This window comes from Homalodisca vitripennis, chromosome 4 (genome assembly GCF_021130785.1).
Source record: "Homalodisca vitripennis isolate AUS2020 chromosome 4, UT_GWSS_2.1, whole genome shotgun sequence".
Classification (NCBI taxonomy): Eukaryota; Metazoa; Arthropoda; class Insecta; order Hemiptera; family Cicadellidae; genus Homalodisca; species Homalodisca vitripennis.
Window position 1 is genome coordinate 93,900,941 of NC_060210.1, and position 21,872 is coordinate 93,922,812.

General features: G+C 35.1%; 1 protein-coding gene across 3 annotated transcripts in view; it reads left to right on the plus strand.

The window, feature by feature from the left end:
• Positions 1-247: 247 nt before the first annotated feature.
• The window catches only part of LOC124359783 (protein Skeletor, isoforms B/C), a 176,038-nt gene continuing 154,413 nt past the window's right edge, over positions 248-21,872 (plus strand). For all 3 annotated transcript variants that reach the window (XR_006922187.1, XR_006922188.1, XM_046812808.1), the window contains exon 1: positions 248-405. Coding sequence is in view for 1 of the 3 variants with exons in the window: in XM_046812808.1 (XP_046668764.1) it covers positions 357-405 (49 nt within the window). In the remaining 2 variants the exon portion in view is untranslated. The remainder of the gene's footprint in view (positions 406-21,872) is intronic.

Genomic DNA, 21,872 nt, shown 5'->3' on the forward strand with positions numbered 1-21,872 from the left:
AGGCAATGAATGGTAACTGAGCTACGGTCCGTTATTCATGAGGAAATTCGGCAATGAACCCGGTTGAATGAGAGTGCCGGATAATCAAGGTGAGTGGCAGTCACAATCATGATATGGATATGCGTGGCGGCCGACCGGCTGACTCGATTGTTGTGAAGAGAAACAGGCAGAAATGCTATCAATACGTGTTAGTTGATATAGGTTCCGCGGGGAGCGTCGAGTCTGCGCGGCCCCAGTCTCTCCCGAGCTCTCTGACGGTCAACATCTCGCGGAGTGCTGTTGCCTAGTGGGGATTACCTAGTAATTTGTATGTGTTATCAGTGATAAGTGTGTATGAAGCGTCGCGCCCGCCCGCCATGTCTCTAGCCGTCGTATTCACCCTGCTGACAACCCTCTTGCATTTAGGTAAACATCCCCACATGAATAGCAATGCTAACAGGTTGTTGTCACTGATATCTCGTCTCCACGATGATAACGTTAATCCTTGTGGTTTTTCTCAAAATCTTACTTTTGAAAATTAATTTTACGCGCTTAGATGTAAACTACATTCTTTTTGTTTAAACATAATATTATCCAACACTTAGTAAAAAAGAGTGAAAATAAAAATTTAAAAACAGTGAGTGGACCATTGAAATCTGTTTCCACTTACACCGAGCCTTTTATGAAAAATAGTATCTGTAAAGCGGTGTAACAATAAAAGCTTCAATAGCAGTTCAAGTTGCCTCCATCAGTAGCTGCGCATTAGGCTGAAACCATTTTTCGTCGTCTCTGACTTCTCCGGAATTGACAAATGAACCTTTCTCTCTTTTAAATCCTTTCAGAGTAAATGCTTTTTGTTACTGATGTTACATTTACTACGGAGTTCAGTAACTGCGGATTATCGTTCGTTGAACATCGCGTCATGATGTCTTTTTTTACAAGTCACTTGGAATAGTCCATGTTGTGAATACAGTTTGCTAATATGACCAGAAACGAATTAATTTTTATCCGTTCATTGAAATTTGTTTCATTCTGAAGATAGTCAAACTATACTTCGGGATTGTTTGATCACGAGAGGCTTTATTAAACGTTTTATTGTTTTCAACCCGTCATTTTGGCGGATTGTTATTTCGTTACTTGCAATTCATCCGATGCCCTTGACCGTGTAATCTCTGAATAATTTAAAGGAAGCATTGATAAGAAATAATTATAAATTATTGGTCAATTATAGTGATCATTGTGTTTTAAAGTTAGTAATAAGCAACTCTTAAAAATCCCTGAGGAGAATATTTGTGACGCCCCTAATAATAATAGTCCATATAAAATTGGGTACAATGATCAATGTGACAGACATCATTATAATATTGGACAACAGCACTGTGTAAGGCCACACATTGAAAAATACGGTTACATACTTAGTAAGCCCTTAGTTAAATACACAATTTTTTTAGTATTTCTTGACCACTTCAGCTTTTATACAAGCGCTACAGTAACTTAAATAATAATTTGACATTAATTAACCTTAGACGAATCAAGTTCTTAAGCATGTACAGAACAAATCGCTTAAGGTTGTGAATATCGGACACTGATGTTAATATTGCGGATGTAACTTGTTATAGTAACCATAGAAACACATTTCATGATTTGCAAAATGTGAATTAGCTTGAGTTTTAGAACTAAATATTGGATCTAACGTAATTAGTCAATATAAACTCCCAATATTATTAATATTTGTTTCTTCTTTTTAAAATGTTAAAGAATAGAATTATGTCATTATTATCATTAGGAATTATTTCAGTATCCATCTTACTTTCAGCTAAAACTGTATGAAAAGATTAATAACAGCGCAAATATTTAAATTTATAGCTTAAAAGCATTTTGTTATATATAATGAATATATGAAAAGACGTCGAACTGAACCTTCAGGTATACCTCTCGTGAGAGGTATAGTCATATTTTATTAGGTTTGTCCTATTCTACAAGTTGCATCTGATCTGAGCTACTCTACTGCATTTTGTTTTGGTTCAAACTTGTACCTGGTATGTGCTCCATACACGAACGCGATGGAGTGAAATAGATCAGATACTCATGCAATTATTTTTAACAGTGATAAAAAATTACACTAATGGCATTTAAATGTATAAATGCAACTATATAGTATACCAGCTATGTACTGTAATAAATAAACAACTACTTCTCAATTATGGCGGTTTAATTTTTAGTGTAATTATTGATGCATTTTTTTGTTAAGCCGTACTTTTACTCCTTTTTTGAGACTTTATTTCAGAGTTCGAACTACTCTCGCTTATCCCAAATAAACAAGCAGCTTGAGTTCCGACCTAAAACTGCTCACGGTAAACAAAACGACTTGATCTTGAATTCAAATTGTTACCGTGGTAGATAATCGATGAAGAGTGACATAACATACTTACCTATCAACTTTAATACATTGGTAGTAACCAGCTAGAAATTAAAAACCCCCATTTTTACAGTTTTGGGCAGACCCAGAATATTCTGCTATAACGGATTTGAAGGTAAAATACCCGATAAAAACCTTTTTCAAATATTGAGATACCTTCTAACCAAAGTGTGTGAATGACATCGTGTATTGTCATCAATAAAGTACGGTAATTTGCTTTTAAAATTAATGCCAGTGGTATTTAAAATTTGTTAGGGACCACAAAAAGCTCAAGATTTTGACGAAGAATGTGAGGTTGAAATTTGAATCAATGCCATGCATAATAAAAAAAGAAATTATTTGTTATTAGATAAATATTATTTTTAACAAGATGAGAAAACAAGAATAATACTCGAATGCCTATTTTAGACTTTATTTCTCGTAAAACCGAAAACATTTTTCCAAGTAATTTAATAACTAATGTACAGTTATTGAAAGTACTTTCAATAATTGTTTCTTAATTTCTCCGAACAGCTTTATAAATATCCATGGATAATAAATGCATTGTTCCATCAACGACTGACAAATAAACTTGACCAGTTGGACACAATCGCAGACTCACTGTAACTTAACACATTTTTGTATTAAGTATTAATATATTATATAATAAAATATATTACTATGTTATTAACTAGTTTTAGAAATGAACGTGAATCAAACATAGGCTAGAAACAGTTCATAAAACTAAATACCTAGAAATAGACAAACCTAGGTAGTTAAAATAGGTGGTAAACAATTGCTAACTTATTTTAATAATTTACGCCTCCTATAGTTCACCCCACACTAGTCATTCGAGGAAATCCCTAACAGCAGGTTATGTTTTAAACGTGATTGAAAATGCTGAGGAACATCAACGTGTAAACCGTGACTGTGAAACAAAGTCGATAAGTGCGGTGGTTGTCACTGGCGGTTGATCGCAACCGTGTATGTCATTTGCCGTTCATTAGTTCCCTTTACAGTCCCGACAACCAGATCTCGTCGTGTACTGTCCACACAGTAACTGGACAACAACAACAACCACCTGCAATATCTTATGTAAACTGTGACCGTGAAACAAAGTAAATTAGTGCGGTGGTTGTCACTGGCGGTTAATCGCAACCGTGTATGTCATTTGCCGTTCATTAGTTCCCTTTACAGTCCCGACAACCAGATCTCGTCGTGTACTGTCCACACAGTTAGCTGGACAACAACAACAATACACCTGCAATATCTTATGTAAACTGTGACTGTGAAACAAAATCGATAAGTGCGGTGGTTGTCACTGGCGGTTGATCGCAACCGTGTATGTCATTTGCCGTTCATTAGTTCCCTTTACAGTCACGACAACCAGATCTCGTCGTGTACTGTCCACACAGTTAACTGGACAACAACAACAATACACCTGCAATATCTTATGTAAACTGTGACTGTGAAACAAAGTCGATAAGTGCGGTGGTTGTCACTGGCGGTTGATCGCAACCGTGTATGTCATTTGCCGTTCATTAGTTCCCTTTACAGTCACGGCAACCAGATCTCGTCGTGTACTGTCCACGCAATTAACTGGACAACAACAACAATACACCTGCAATATCTTATGTAAACTGTGACTGTGAAACAAAGTCGATAAGTGCGGTGGTTGTCACTGGCGGTTGATCGCAATCGTGTATGTCATTTGCCGTTCATTAGTTCCCTTTACAGTCCCGACAACCAGATCTCGTCGTGTACTGTCCACGCAATTAACTGGACAACTACAACAACAATACACCTGCAATATCTTATGTAAACTGTGACTGTGAAACAAAGTCGATAAGTGCGGTGGTTGTCACTGGCGGTTGATCGCAACCGTGTATGTCATTTGCCGTTCATTAGTTCCCTTTACAGTCCCGACAACCAGATCTCGTCGTGTACTGTCCACGCAATTAACTGGACAACAACAACAATACACCTGCAATATCTTATGTAAACTGTGACTGTGAAACAAAGTAAAAGTGCGGTGGTTGTCACTGGCGGTTAATCACAACCGTGTATGTCATTTGCCGTTCATTAGTTCCCTTTACAGTCCCGACAACCAGATCTCGTCGTGTACTGTCCACACAGTTAACTGGACAACAACAACAATACACCAGCAATATCTTATGTAAACTGTGACTGTGAAACAAAGTCGATAAGTGCGGTGGTTGTCACTGGCGGTTGATCGCAACCGTGTATGTCATTTGCCGTTCATTAGTTCCCTTTACAGTCCCGACAACCAGATCTCGTCGTGTACTGTCCACACAGTAACTGGACAACAACAACAACCACCTGCAATATCTTATGTAAACTGTGACCGTGAAACAAAGTAAATTAGTGCGGTGGTTGTCACTGGCGGTTAATCGCAACCGTGTATGTCATTTGCCGTTCATTAAGTCCGTTTACAGTCACGACAACCAGATCTCGTCGTGTACTGTCCACGCAATTAACTGGACAACAACAACAACAACAACCACGTATCTGCAGTATAAGATATCTTGATGTCATGGTTCATTGGAGGTTCTTGGCTTCCACTTCACAAATCCTTCTGCACCAAAAAGGTGGTTCGCATCTTTATAGTTATGATGGGAAATCCAAGTTTAATGTGATGGAGAAAACATATAAAACTTTGAAGTTATTTAGGTATTTTTGTGCCGTATATTACAAGATTTTCTGTACATAAACCAACTGCAGCTTTTACCAATATGTGAAAAACAGCCAATCGCCGCAGACTGAAGGTTTTTATTAGTAAGTTGTTAATAGGGACTTTGTGTAGTTCAAAGTACTCAGAAGTTGAACTGAGTCTTGTTTTCTTTTCTGTTACAAAATAAAGTACTTTGGCGTATTTTTAAGACACAACTAACAGAAAATGATTTACTAGCTATCTTATATCATGTTTCTTATATTGTTTTATTTTCTCTGTTCTCGTGTATGTGTGATAGTGATCGGATGTTTCATATATGCGATAAAGATTATAAATTGCCATGCTTATGCGACACTAAATATCAACTGGAAACACCAAAAAGGAAACCACATCAAATGGTTTTCGATTATTGACGAGCTTAACAATGTGGTAGGCGGTGGTGTCAAAGGTGAATGACCTCACGTTGTTAAATTTAAATCATTAACCCTGCGTCTTCAATCGTGAGTGTCTCCACTAAGTGAGTCCTTGGTCACTGAAGTGACAAAAATTACAGTTCTCTACGCGTGAACTCTGGTCACGATAAGATTTTGAAGCGTGTTCTACAAATTTGGAGGTTTATTTCCTCATCTACCTCTCACAGTGTTTTTGAAGAACGAAAAGGAATGCTAATTTTGGAATTGTTCACATCACTTTAAGTTAGCAATTTTTGTAAATGATGTAGATCACACCATGAGGTATGCCCTAGAACATACAAATCTCATTTTTAGATTAAATAGCAGAGCCTTTTGGATCCCGAAAGTACGTAAGACTAGTCTCCTTCATTCAGTGTGAATAATTTAATTTTTTTAAGGAGAAGCCGATCCCCTTTTAAGCCTTATTCTGCCCGTCCTCATGGGCCACTGGCCTGTGCGAGAATCTTATCAAACAGAATAAGGGGGAGAGTCGATACAGTACAAGGTCGATGGTACTGATACAAAGTGCAAGGGTCATAGACAGTATTTGAACCTGCGCTGTCTCTAACTCAGACTCAAAGTCCAATGTCTTAGACCGCTTGGCCATCGGCACTCTAATTTTATAGTAGTCATTGCAAGTTGAGTGCAGGAATAAGACTCATAACTACTACATTATAGATATTAAATGAAGGTCTGTAGTACACTCTTACAACTGAGTATTAGAGGGCCCATCAGAACCGAACGATAATCTTACTAACCACTTCAGCAGACTATCATAACATGTGTTAGTACATTTTTCAGTATTTTATTTTTATTTAGAAATTGGTTTATTCTGCGTTTTTCTTGTTACCATGGCTACCCATACGATATATTATATAAAAATGTTTATAAATAGCCTACTTTTAAACTGTGACCTTCCAAAATCAATAGAGGAATTCAAAATGAACCTATGCACAAAGTTCCAAGTCTCTAGGACCTTTCTATCAAGAATTATCGCATGAACAGATAAAAAGAAAGAGAAAGTACAAAAATTTGGAAAAGCTATGTTGATTTTCCTTGCTTACAAAACTGATAAAAATTCAAGCTTAAATGTTTACAAATTCAGTTGGAGTAAATTTAAAATTTGTTTTTTTTTCATGAAAGTTATCTTAAGGTAGTGACTCTGAAAAAACATAACTCAACCAAAAGCCTACTGTATCTCCGTTGCTGATAATGTCATGTTTCCCTAGGCTTCATGAGATTTAATGTCAAAACTTATAAGTAAAGGCTTTGAAGGATATTCCAAGAAATTGCATGGTATGAGTAACAACAATTTGGATGAACCGGTCATATTCCTTACTCATTTAAGGTAATTCCTTGCCGTATACGTAACAGGTATATGAGTGCTTACATGATTATCATGACGTTTCCGGTCGAGTCCGCTCGAGATCACCGCTAGCAAGTTGCGGTTGATGGTAGGGTAGATTATTTTCCACTTATATTACATGGAATTGCTTTCACTTTCACATTCGTGTAATCGGGAATCCTCTAATGTTCTGCAGTTTCACTATCAAGTACTGTTACAATTCGTCACACTACAGTGTTTATTTTAAGTACAATCGTAGGAGAAATACGGCAGCGTTCTAAATACACAGGTAAATTGACAATTATTGAGACTTTATCACACCGCGTGTAGCGTAACAGATTCGCCGAGTTGCATGAAAAAATGTAGTTCATTTCATTAGGGCACTTGTGTTAAAATGTCATATGATTGTACTCAGTTTGCTTACAAAAATTTATCTATTCTGCTATTTCCTTCTTGCCGTCATAGTTACCCACGATATGAATGTAAAAATGTTCGCTAACGTTCAGCCAAACCCCATAGAATGACATGACCCATCATCAAAATCGATGTTTCTTATATCTAAATGTAGCTTCATGCGAATTTTCAAATTTATAGGTTCCTGCGATGTCATGTGGACATACAGACTGATACACAGACATATGGTAGGCAAACATGAAATTGTCTGACCTTTCTCCTTAAATTATCTCTTCATAATAGGCAAGAAAATATAAAATATAGCAACTTATTACCGTGAAAATTGTTAAGTATCGCTAAACCTTTTCAGTCACAAAATCTTCCCTAGTTACCATGAGATGAACAAACTTTTTAACTTTGTCTTCCTTGTATAGTCCCGTAAGAAAAGTATTAAACATTTTCAACTTCTACACTCGTTAATGCGTGAAAAACTGCGAGAACAAAAACTTAAAAACTATTAGGATATGTATTGTCTTTAACTTTACCTGTGACACAAATGTGGTTTGGGACCATTTATTAAGTCTATTTGATATGCTTCGATTGATTAAGCTTGGTTTATAGTCTCGTTAAATTAATGGCAGCAGGAAATTAGGAGGCCGCGGTGGGAGAAAGCGAGGTAAAAGGTCTTTGCTCTCGTTTGCTCTCTCGGCCGAGCAGGTACGAACTACTTAAGTGTAACACTATTGAAAGTTCAAGTGAGATTAATAGAGAATCTCACCTATGGCCCGCGGTTCTACCGACATTAGACTGAGTAGAGTGTCGGCTAATAGGTGAACCGCGACGGCCGGTCTCCTAACCGGGTCGTCGGTTCAGGTTCAACCACCCTCGCCCGGTCATATATACTGGAGCAGCTTTCACCGAAGTGAAGACTCTGGGCTTGAGTGCCTTGGAATGTGGGAGAGGCTTTGATGATCTGATACTATTGTCGTGCCGTGCCTGAGTGTATTTTGTGAGTGGAGAAAGTGCAAGGGTGTGAACATTTATGTTGGTAATGGAGACGGTCGTGACCCGTGGTTGTGGGACGAACTCACACAACTTATCAGATGTGCTGCTGATAAATTCTACCATCTCGAAAAGAATTAGGGCAAGATATACATACATTGCAGGATTATTCTGTTTCTGAACTTTTAACAGAAGACTCAACTTTCAATTACCTGCCTTCTGAACAATGTGTAAACCAATCTTAGAAACTGTGCTAAAATGACAATACATAAGGGACTGTTACACAAAGATTTTAAGAATGAATAAATAATTTTATTTTGTTTCATTTTTCTATGGAATCTTGTCCTTTTAGAATATTTATCTAAGAAAATCTTAGTTGGTTTGCTATACGGACGTGAAGCTTGTTGACAAAAGAACCATATGCCCACAATGTACACTCCATCCTCCTAATAGTTATGAAAGCTATCAAACCAATTATAGGAATCTTTCTGATATCAAACTGCACGAGAAGTGTTTGAAGAGTAAAACTCACAACCCTAAAAATTCTTAAAGAATTCTTAAAGTCTGTCATTTCTAAACGGCTCTTTGTTGTTATATTACCAAAACTAAAATATGGAGTCTATTCTATAATTTGTACTCTAAGTGGCGGCTTCAAAGTGAAAGTGTATACACTTTAAACAGCTAGTCTGGAAAGAACCTTTAAGCTGAAAAAACTCAAATTAGCCCATTTACAAGAGACAGAAATTAAAGCTCAAGATCTGGAAATACATATAAGACACCCAAGGGCAGAGATTGTAAGGACAAGTTTGAGGAGAAGGAAGATCTTAATAGTCCTTGTAACAACGCAGGATACTATGAGCAGGACGAGTATTATGAACCAGTCTTAGTAATTTTCAATAGTAGACTGTTTATAATATACTTTTTGTAATTTTGAAAAGGGGCACTTACACCAAGTGGCAACTGAGTATGGAATTCTAAATGTTTATAACGAAAGAGACGACATTTTTATTTTGTAATTAATGAAACAATAGTCAAAAAGAGATAATTTAAAATCAATGGCTGCCAATTTACAAGTATTAAAGTTGAAGAAATAAAAATTCAAATATGTACTAAGAATTACACAAATACATTGTTTTTTAAATGCGCTTTCCATAAGTTTCTCTAAAAATGCTCTAGACGTCAAAGTGCATGCTGCTGTATGTGTGTCAACACTGGAAGTTACTCAACTGCAGAGCTTTCACCTGGAGTTCGCACGGCCCGGCCGGCCAGCACGTCGACCTGTCTCACCGATTGTTGCGTCTCCTGTGCGACCGTCCCCTCCTGTCGTGATCGCTCAATCACGCTTCTTGTCTTCTGTCCGCCCCGCTGGTCATTGAAAGCGGTTGGCCAACCTGTCTTCACAGACTATGACATCTTGTCACAAATCACAATCTTCTCGCAGCCTTTGACTGTTTGGGCTTGACAACGCGGCTTGCATCATGATGGATGACAGTCGTCACGTATTTGACAACATTTGATGGTAGGTGTCTATTACACTGGTTGGATTGTTTCGTAATAGAATATATAAGGCTACAATGGCGTCTGCTGGATATGATACCAACTTCTTCGTTGCCGAATTTTCTCTAAACTCTTCAGACGAACATGAATCCTGATTCCAGGAGTCAGGTCTCTAAAAGTGTAGATTTCAGAAGCGGCACTGGAGAAGGTGAAACTAGAGCTAAATTCGAAATTCACAGATCCTTAAAATAAGACATTTTCTAAATGACCAAGAGATATGCTTATCCCTCTAAGCTTGTTTAAGTGAAGCTCGAGTTTTCAATTTGTAAATTACCTTATTTTTCAGACTGCTGTTGCTTATGACTCGTTTTAGAAACACACCAACATTCTGTTATGTTAAACAAAAGAGTTATTTTTCTACCATGAGGCTTGGAAATATTTATGGGAAGATAATTGTGATATATTATCTCTAATTTTATGAAATATACAAAAGCTGTGACGGAGTTTGGAAATGTCCCCAAAATATATAAGAATAGCATTTAGTTACTGAGTTATGTAGTTTAAAGCATTTGTCAGATTTATTAGATGCATAAAAGCATTTATTAGTTACTAATTTTAACACGTATATGAAAATATTACCTTTTCTCTCACTATAACACCAAGCATGTGTATTATCTCTGTACACGTCTCTTACATTGTGGAACATGGGCATTGACCATCATTGAACTGATACTAATCAAGTGTTTGCTGATTATTTATTTTTGTATTATTACATTTATTGTTTAAACGCATAAATCATCCGTTAGCTTATTTATGAAGTACTATAAAAAGTTTAAATTTAAAGATAATAACTTGAGGATTTAAAATACTTACATCTTCTTTTCACATACGTTGTTGTATGGTTAAAAATACATTTTGTATTACCAATTAGCTCTTATGTAATGAGCTTTGCAATGCGAATGTTGAGGAAATAAGCAAGTAAATCGAACTGAAGAATGACCCATGCATAGTGCAGTGAGGTGAGCCATAACTGACAAATACATTGGAACCTTGATATTTGAATCTCAATATATAGAATTCCGTGATAAATCGAAATGTTGTCATTTCTCTTGAATGTCACTCATACTTAAATTATAATTTTACCTTTATACATATCTAAGCTTAAACGAAAATAATCTCAATATATCGAATTTTCACCTTTAATTTTGCCTACTGATAAACTTGCCTTGCCTAACTGAAAACGAACATGTCGTGACTTGAAATCCACACCACTGACACTCAATTTTTTTCTGTTGACGCCAGTAGTGAATCACCACTCCATCTTCAGATTGATTTGTGAGTTACCGTGATTCCAGTGAATTTAAGTAAACTCAGTGAATTGTACGCGTTAGATTTTCAGCTGTAAAAGTATTTCCTGTAAAATCGCGATGACAATATGAAAAACTGAATCTTATCAAGATAAAGACCTATAGAGACTGTGGATGCCTGTATTAAGAAAACAAGTAACATTTCAAAGGAGTGTAATATACCAGCGAATACTCCTAGACCATTTTTTACTACACATTTCCCGATAAAGTATTCATAATTAAGCCGACATTATTATTGTACTTGTTGTGGACCTCTATATATAGAAATCTGTCGATTTAACCTTGATGATATAATGAATAACAGAACGAAAATGAAAAAGCTCTACATATCGAAGTCTGTCCCAAACTGCTTTGAAATTTGAGTGTTGAATTTTGAGAGTTCACCTCCCTTTTAATGATTCGTCGTGGTGCACTCAATTGTGCACCTGACGAGACAGTAAGACTACAACTTCACCTAGATTGCACGATATATTATATCTTGTAGTCTGAGTGTCTCTGACGTCGAAACGATGTAAAGGTTCGTTTTGAGCTCCTTCGTCACCGAACTCCAGATTCCAGTTATAACTACGTTATGTGCCTTAATGTATCGAACCTTATTATATCGAAATTCTCGATGTATCGAAAGTATTGTCTTTATCATCAGTTTTCGATATTTCGAAATTCCGCTATAATCTTATTAATGTAACAACCTAGCTCCCTCTGGTACTTAAGATTTGCGCCTCAAACTACTAACCTAAGTGATCCCAGTTCGAATTCCAGTTTGGACGCGTTATTTTCACGTATTAAGCGAGTACAAGTAAATTGAGGAACTCGAAAGGAAAAAGCCATTGCTTTTGTCCAAATTGTCACGTATGTAAACGTTTTCAATTATCATACCAATATTTGTTAGAATGATTGCCAATTTCCCCAGTATTAAAAGATATTGTTTTATATACATGAATCCAGAAATTGCTAAAATTACCGCCGGCGGCATGCGCAGGGACCCGCAGTTATGTGAAATGAGAACCAGCCGTGCGTAACTCATTGCTGTAGCTACGTACGGCGCGGCGTGGCGTGGCGGGGATCGGATCCAATAACGGCATATGAGCCTTGTCTCCCTCAGCGCTGTGATAGCCTTGGGCCTGGGCTCGAGCACAGACCGGGCGTGACGCCCGCTACAAGCGTGGCCACCTTCGGGCAGTAGTGTACCGTTGTCGCTGAGCAGTTTACCTCCACCATGGGATAAATCGGTTTGTGAATTGAATTCCTCGGTAATATCGCCACTTGGGGCAGATATTATTCTTGTGTTTTATTTGTAGGTGTTATTCCACGTCGGAAATTTCCAGAAAATTGGATTGGTCCCATTTCGAAATACTTATTATTTTCTCCAGGCGCTAGGCGGTCGTTTGCCAACTGAGTGAGGGTTTTCCCGTATGATACAGCTCGCTTTGTACATTCCTACTCGCTTCGAGTCAACTAAACTGGCAACATGCTCGTGTTTTGGCATTGAGTGGTGAAATACCTCATACACAGATATATCTATTTCGAATACGTTAATCAACAATGCCTTGGTAAACAATTATTTAAGTAAGCAGTATATTATTAACATTAATATTTGCAAACGCTCTCACGTAAGCTGATAATACAGATTATTTATCATGTTGAATAAAGTCTTGTGTGGAGATTGATACAACATGTTGCTAAGATTTTGATAATTAATGCAACCACGTTTTGTTAGCCATAGCGCTCGAATTTTAAGGCTCGTACAGTAAATTTCAATAAAGTTTGTTAAGGCCACGGGATAGTTTGTACATTATTTTATCTATAATACAATTAATTGTATCTTACAGGAGGTTTAAAGTAATTTATATACACCCTTTATGTATGTACGTCGATACATATTTTACGGAATTGACTGATATCACTGTTGAAGTCAGTCAGCTGATAATATATCAATATACAACAGCTGTTTCCGTGTATTATAATCCGTATAAATTATTAAGTGTCAGCCATGTGTTAAGTACTACTTAACACAGTGCATTTTGACTCACGGTTTGAGAACGAGTTATAACATCCCCAGATATAATCGGTTTTTATAATATAATTATTTAAAAGTCATTTCAAATATACTGATATATACGGTTTTAATTTTAAAGCTAGAACAATCTTTATATTTAAATTTCTTGGTATCTGTACTGTTATAAATTGGATTGCGTGTGTGGAAAGAATTATTTGATCTTATCAATCCTTACAATACTGTGAAAACTGTTACACATTTCTCAGGAAACTCGTGAAAGTGAGTGGACTCAATCACAACAGGTTTTAGAGGGAAGGTGGTCCCGAGGAATTGGCTGATTGCAATATGCTTATGAAGGGATTCCTGGGAACAGTACTTGTTGAAACCGCATAAAAGCCGGTATCAATATAAAAGTATCGGATAGTTCCAACTATAGTTATCGGTTAAGAAATGTGCTCCTACGATTTTATGATTTCTTATAATTTTGGTTTGTTATGTCTACTCCTCTGAAAAATATACGGTTACATAATAAATTGAGTATTTTTTTTAACAAATAGAAAAACATATATTTATGGCAAACAAATGACTTTGTACAGTAGAGCAGTCTATTTCAACGTTTTAAAAACAATGAGACCAGGAAAATCTAGGCCCGGACGTTTTTTGTGTTGACGTTGTTTGGAATTAAAATGTAAAAATTATAGTTCTCTTACAGTAACATACCGTTTATGGGATTATTAGACTACCATTCAGTGGTAGACATAAATTTTAAAAAATCTCAGCCCTTTTCAAACAAATGCAACTTTTTGCCAAAAAATTGGGTTCAATGTAAAAACTAATAATGGGTATACAAAATATTAAATATTTCACAACTCTTAAAAAAATTGTTAGATATATTTATAAATAAGACTACCATTCATAAATTCATAATTTAATAAACGTTATAGAATTATTACCAAAAATTAAGTATTTATAACTCAAATAACTGACTCAAATTTTCAGCAACAATTTTTACAGAAACGTTATAAGGCTATAAAATAAGCGTGTCAGGTTTAATCAAATGTCTAGGTTAAGATTAAATACATATTTAGACTAATTTAAAACTTTTGCGGCTAGTCTTTTTTACCAAACTTACCTTTCTTTCTACCCGTACGGTGGGATTTCAATGTATTGTATATTTATTTTATCAGTACTTTTTTTAAACATTGAGGTAAAAGTCAGATTATCATGTAAACATATGATAATTTGAATTTATCCTCCACATAAAAAGCCAAGGTTTCTCTATAGCAGCTCAGAGAGTAAATTTTAAATTTTAAAATAACTTTAGATAAATTCTTGGAAGGAACGAGAAGATTAAATAAGACTGTATAAAGTAAGGGGAGGCAGGTTTTTGGAATGACAGGTATTGATGTTTTGAAGAGAATTGTATAATTTCTAGTATTGTTAAATCGATTAGATTTTAAATTGATTATATATAATATCTTTTTTATCTGAATTTGATTTTATCTTTATGGATGAGAGAGAGACACACTATTATTGCCATGTCCTTTTCTATTTCTTTTCACAAGACCTAGTCTGCCAATTATCTTCCAGAATAACATTTACTTTTATATTGTATAGTCTATAATCAAGTATGTATTTAAGTTTTATTTACAACTTATTACTTACACCATTGAATATTTATAAGAAAAAAATAAACTATCTTGGTTCATATTAATATTTTATCTACTTAATATATACCGTACATATGCTAATTTTTAATTGCAGTGTTTACAACTTTTAAATCATCCAAAGACAAAAAGAATAAATTTCCAACAAAACACTAGTACTTGATTTTGGTACATCGTCCTCGCAAAACAAATAAATCTAAATAATTGATTAAACACCTATAAAACTTGTATGTAAGTACCATTAAAAATTAGAAAGACAAGCGAAACAATAACAGACCAAATTTAAGTTAAGATATTTTAAACCTATTTGATAGTACAAAACATAAAATTGATTTGAATAGATTTGTTAAAGGATAAATTTGCAAAGTAATTATGAATTTTACCACAGTGTATAACTATAACCTGTTAAATTACATCGCCATGAATTCGCTTTTGAAGTTACGAGGATGAATATTCATAGTGGTGGGTTTTATATTTAATATTCTTGGAGCAAAAGTTAGAAAAGTATAGACAGTTTGTTCCTCTTGAAAGAATAGCAGAGGCTGACTTGTATACTCGTAGAAAGCCCAGGCCAGACAGACGTGGGCGAGACCGGTGAAACTGGAAGTAGAAAGCCAACTGACAGACAGGTGAGGGCACTTTCTCTCACCTTGACCGAGCTATCAGCTGATTATTGTCACCATTGTTGACCCCGTCAGCTGATCTCTTCCTGGTTCGGTACTGTTTACCGTACTAATATCAATATTCATTGTTGATTACACTTTATTACATTCAATGTAAATATGGAATGTTGAAGGAACGCATATTACTGAAGTTTTGAAATAATTAGTGTTGTTCTAAAACAGACTAAAAGTACATTATGTGCTATGTTCCCTTTAATGAAATCTCAAATTTTAAAGGTTTTTTCAATACATAAGACTACTACCCATCGAGAAACCTTAAAGAGTTGTTTAAGACCTTTACGTAGGTACCTATTATAAGAATCTTTCCTTGTTGAAAGTTTATTTTCAAACGTTACCACTCCCAGCCCCACATGAAGCTTCATGATAATAATGTTTACACTTATTGTAGTGTCATATATAGGCTGCAGAGGCCAAAAATTGTTATAATATTATAAAGAAATGGCGAAAACTAATTTTATAGACAATTATTACAATTTGGACCTACGCATAAATCAATAAAATATCAAGTTGTCAGATACTAAACACAGGGCATTAAAAGGCTAAGAATGTGACTCAGTGTCGTCGGAGAATAAAACGGAAATAGAGAAAACTATGCAGAGATACATAGCTTTTGAGATAATAATTATGATATGCAAGTTTTTCGTTTTTAATAGAGTATATTCCCTGATAAATTTTAACTATTCATTAATTTTCTAGATTTTTTCATTGCATTTAATTTGAAGATATATAGGCTTATTCTTAGAACTATTTACAGATCATTCTTAATATTTTCATGTACGTAAAATAATATAATAAAATATCATGGAGTGTACGAGTATAATACCAGTTTCCAACGTTCAATGCAAATGTACAATGCAAATAATATCCAGAATCGGAAAGACTATTTAGTTTAAAAACTGTTTAAACTGTAGTTTAAAAATTTATATTAAGAGGGCAAATTAATACATGTATTAAGTTTTATTTATTAATTGTATGAAATGGTAGTGGAAAACATATGCATTACAGACAAAGTATTTGAAAAAAATCGATGATAATTAAAATTAAATTTTGTTCATTTACTATATAAATGCGTGGTTGATGTCAATTAAGACTGAATCTGTTACAAATCGTAAAATATTGTATGGCCAATTAAAAATTCCAACGTATATGTATTAGAGTTATACTAAATAGGAGATTTGTTTAGTGTAATTTTTTCCTAATTCTTTCTCTCTCGTAATGAGCCAATCGAAACTATATGTTCCTTCTGAAATACTTAATTCGCTGTTATTACGCATCCTAATTTTATATTGATAAGATTTCGGTCTTTCCGCAATTGAAATGTAAATAATTGTCAGTAAAAAGACTAGCCTTTTTTACATATACTAACTCATTTAAAAGTAATACTTTCAAGTAGAATCGCTTACGCCAGTTCAATAGTAACAGATAGTCTGATAGGGTGATAATATCTACTAAACGTTGCCTTAAGAATATTTATTTGTGAACATTTTACGTCTTTTAGGGCCACATATTTTGCCAGAACTAAGAGCTTTGTTTTTTTAGTTTTATCCAAAACACAGGAGATAACAACTTCAAAATAAGGTAATCCAGTGGGTTTAATTAAGCCATGAGGAAGTTTGTTTACTGATAGTCCATTTCATTCACCTAAATGCAGGTATTTCACTTGTAAACTTTCAGCCAAATCGGACATAAATAATGTAGGTTTGGGCCGAACATAACGTTTAGATAAAACTAAAGGTGAAATAATCTCAATTGTGGCTTTGAGTAACACAGCCGATGGGGCTTCAATTTATGTGAAACAAAACATCGAACCTTACTGTTTCAACGGAAGGTACTTTTCACTTGGACTGAAATTATGCTATCACTTCAACATTGAAGGTAAAATCACTAAAGTCGTATTTTCCGGTATTGAGGGCTAACAATTTCCGGTATTTTAAATTGATGATTGTACAACATCAGAAAAAATAAAATATTATTAACTTATCTGACACAAATAGACAGTAAACGAAGAAAGCTGGAAATACTTCTGACTTTTTGACCTGATATGCCACATGGCAAAGGTTGATAAAGTAATGGACACCCTGTATACAACGAAATCTTACGCTAGTTTCCCTGAACTACATCACGAATATTGAAATTCTAACTGGGGGTTCTCGAACTCCAGCCAAGAGCTGGCACGGGTTACTTGTCCATATTAGAGAACAATAGACCGGCACACATCTGACACTTTCTCTATGCAACCTTGCCGCAATCAGCAACTCAATGTCGCCCGGTGCGGTCACTCAACTCTGCTGAGTACGTACAAGGACGATTTCTAAAAACGAAGGCAAGCGCGGAATAATTCTTGAACAATTACTTCTAACAAGTATCCTTGGATGGTTAATTAAAGCAATTTGTCTCAACACCTGCACTCTAGTGGCGCAATGACACAAAATGTCAAACTATAAAAATGCTTTACAACCAAACAAATTTGTATCTAGGGCCGTATTATTAAAGGGCCGTATAATCTCTTCTGAAGTGTCAATCTTCAGAAACTTGTCAGGCCTTCTTAAAATCGTATTGTCTGGCCATCAGTACGGTAACTTTTGATATAAAGCTGTTAGAGACTTGAAATTTAGTACGTGGGTTTATCTTGATCAAAGGGAAAATCTCTTGATTTGGTCGCCAAAAGATCAAAATCAAAGATAAACGTTTATAACGCGTTTACATTAATGTTACACCATTATTAAAGTATAAATCACAGAATAAACAAATTTGTAAAAAAGGTGTTCAATCGTATGACACTTTGCCACGAATTATTGTGATTGGTCCATAAAACTTTCGTTATGTTGTATCGGTTTATTGAACACGTAGTTGTACACAATTTTAAAACCTGTTTTGAAAGCCTTGTCCTGAGATGTTGGTTTTGAGGCTTATAACGAACTGGAATACAGATATTGGAAGTAAAATTTGGTGGTGCTTTACTAAACCTGGCATTGAGATTTCGAGAATGTGTCACGGTACATGCTTACCTAAGAAATTTGATACTTTATGATTGCCAAAGTTTTGAAAAGTTGTGAGTGCTGCAAGAGTATCGAGAGAAGGTAACGTGTATTTAGAAACTGAGTCTGACGTCTAAAATAATTCGTCATCGATTTTCATTTTTTTCTTTGTGGATGTAGTTTTAATGCCTTGTCTCTAAAAATTAGCTCTTGATTTTGAGGGCAAGAATAAGCGTGTCATATATTTAGCTTTCGCTAAAGGATTTCTCTTCTGAAGTGTCAATCTTCAGAAACTTCTGGTGCTCACATCCAACCCATCCAAGAAATTTTTGTAAATCTTCTGACCTTGCTGGAACACCCAAGAAGGTAAAAGTAGTTAGATTTACTTCCACATTCTCTTTGGGTCCGCAAAAATGCGTTTATTCGTGTTACGTGTGACGGTGTCAGTGTCTGCCACTGTCAGTTGCCATCGTTGGTCAACGTCATCTTGTTGTCTGTTACCTGCGGCCTGTCACAAAGGACAGTTGTACAACTCAAAAAACCTGCTAGCATTGTTGTACAAGTATTGTATAATAGCTAGCTGTTACCTGTGGCTTCGCATGCAAATTTCAAAACCGAAGTAATTTATATACTTAGTAAAAACACTTCTGGTGAAATATTTTTGAATCCTACGAAATCTTTCAAACGCATGTAGATATACATTAAGTACATATTATTTACGTGTTCATGATTTCAGCACGTGACATATTTCCGATGCCACATCTGAATTTGTCTTCTTGCCCCCATCAAGAAAATCTACATGCATAGGTCTTGGAAACTTGCTTAGGTCAAAAGGGTTTTATTCTAGCCCTTGTCATCTGATCTAAGATATTTCAACTACCGTATTTGAGTTAGTCTTGCAGTCCAGATGAAGATAATATCTAATATATTATTATATACACGTGGGGTTGAGAAGCTTGCTAAGCCAATAAAAAAAATAATCGTTTACAAGATTACGTTAGTGATTCATTTTTATTTATAAGAAGTTATGGTTATATATTATTTAGTAATTGAAAACATTCCTAAAGTAGTTTTGAAATATTCATTGCTTATTTCAAAACATCTTGTATACTATGTTCGGTTTTTACAATATGCCACTATTTTTATATTACCACTAAAAGTTTATGAGTTTAAGTAAGTTGGAAGATTCCAGCCACATAACTCAAAACACATGACAACTTGATTAAGTCTTTGAATATTTTATAAAGCGATAAAAATAAACAAACAGGGTATAAATAGGATTTTATGATTAATAATAAACACTATTTTACAATATCGTAGTGACCGTTACATATTAACTGTACATGTGGTTGATATATAGGCTATGTATCTTATCAGCTACCTGCCTGTTATTGTAGTGTGGGTCTTCAGACAATAATTCTGGTGGTAATATATAAGTTTTAATTTGCCATTACACTCTTAGACACAACATATCGAGTATTTCTCGAAGATAGAACTTTGAAAGTAACTGAGCAAATAGCAGGATCACATTTAAAAATCATTAATTTTATAGTAGTTATATTGTAGCTTTACAAATAATATTTGTTATCTTGACGATATTTTGTAGGAATTTTTACGATATATAAAGCACCTACCAATGATAAAAAAATTGAAATTATAAATCCGAGTAGTGGATGACCTTTACAACCCAAACCAAAGTGCAAGAATAGTATGTATAAAATGTAGTCTCTATCCATAACCACCTCAATTTCAGGTAAGGTTTTGGGGAAAGAGAAAAGTTAACATTGCTGATATTAAAGTCATACGCAGGACCTCAGTCAATAATTTCACAACCTCAATAATGTGCACCAAATATTTTTGCAATAGATTCCCTAAAAAGAGCTCTTTCACTGTCAATACCTATGAAAAAATTATAGGATATGATAACATACATCATATACGAAGCACACACAACAACCCACCGTGTGTCCTTGGTAGTTGCCAAGGTTGGCTTGAAGATTTCAGTTATCTCATAAAATATTTTAGAAATTGTCTTTGTTGAGTATTACCTCTGATTGCATTAGTTACCCAAGAGAAAACTCATCCTTAGTTATAAATTAAGGCACGGAAAAGTGAGCGCTCATACTACCATCTGTTGAGTGTTGGACATTAGCAGCACACCTCGTCCTTATGAATGATTGATGAACGATCTCCAGAGTAACTCGGTAAATAAAGTGTTTGCAGTAAAATAAACCTTTTGCAGTAATTTTTTTAAAGATTTTTTAATCCGAGAAATATACCCAAAGTATTTTACATAATGACCAAAGAACATTAAAGAGCCTTGAAAGTTCCCAGCAGTAATCTTCAACTGGAGTACTTGGTTCGCCTTGAAACTTTACCGTTACTTTAAAACAGTAATTAAGGCATGACGATGTACAGTCAGATGGCAAGAGTATTGCAGATGATGGTGGTAGATGGCGAAAACAGCAATAACCGTGAGTGTAAACTGGGCCATAAATCTGACCAAGGCCGCCTCGGTGTATCAGGCGTGAGAGTGGTTGCGGCTCCTTGACCGTTCGTCGCTCTTACTCAACAACAGAACTATTCATAAAGCCACCTTGTCTATTCATAAACATGAATAACCGATGATGACGCTACAGTCCTTGAATCGAGGTATAATTATGCACAGTTCACTTTTACGTCTGAATAATCGTAGTGTCTGAAGCACAGTTTCTTCTTCAAGTAGCTTTCTTAGAATTACTTAAATACATCTCTGTCTCAGTTATGTGGCCTATTTGGGTTTTGAATGATTGAGTAATGAAGAAATCCTTTTGTAATGATCAGCATCTACTTTTAAAACCATAAAGATGAACGGTTTTATTTTGGATTCTGAACGTTTTAGCCGACTTAGACCACTAATAGGTTAATTCCGCCTGACCGCCAATCCTAGAACTGATTGCTTGCCCTTCTCAAAAGTCCATCGAACCACAAGCCACATTAATAGAGTGTATAACGGGACGATGAACGGAATCTGTCCTAATCTCCCGAAGTGGTGTGGAGATCAGGATATAGAATCAGTTCATTGCAGCGAAGTATTTCTCTTTGTGTGCCTTAGACTAAATAAGCATTTTAAATATAATGAATAGATAAATTATGTATTTGAATGTATATACGAAAAACCCAAAATAGTGAGATAATAATGTAGGGGTTTCTTTACATTACTTCAATTCAGTCAAAATTAATTGGCACAACTGAGTATCGGTAAACTGGACAAACTTACCAACAAAAGTTTTACCAACTAATCCAAGAAAGTTCATTTACAACAAGTCACATGATTGTACTCAGTTTCTTTACAAATTGGTTTCTCTGCGAGTTTCTTATTGTCATCATGGTTAAAAATAAGACTAATGTAAAAATGTGGGAATATTATTTTTACCTTCAATA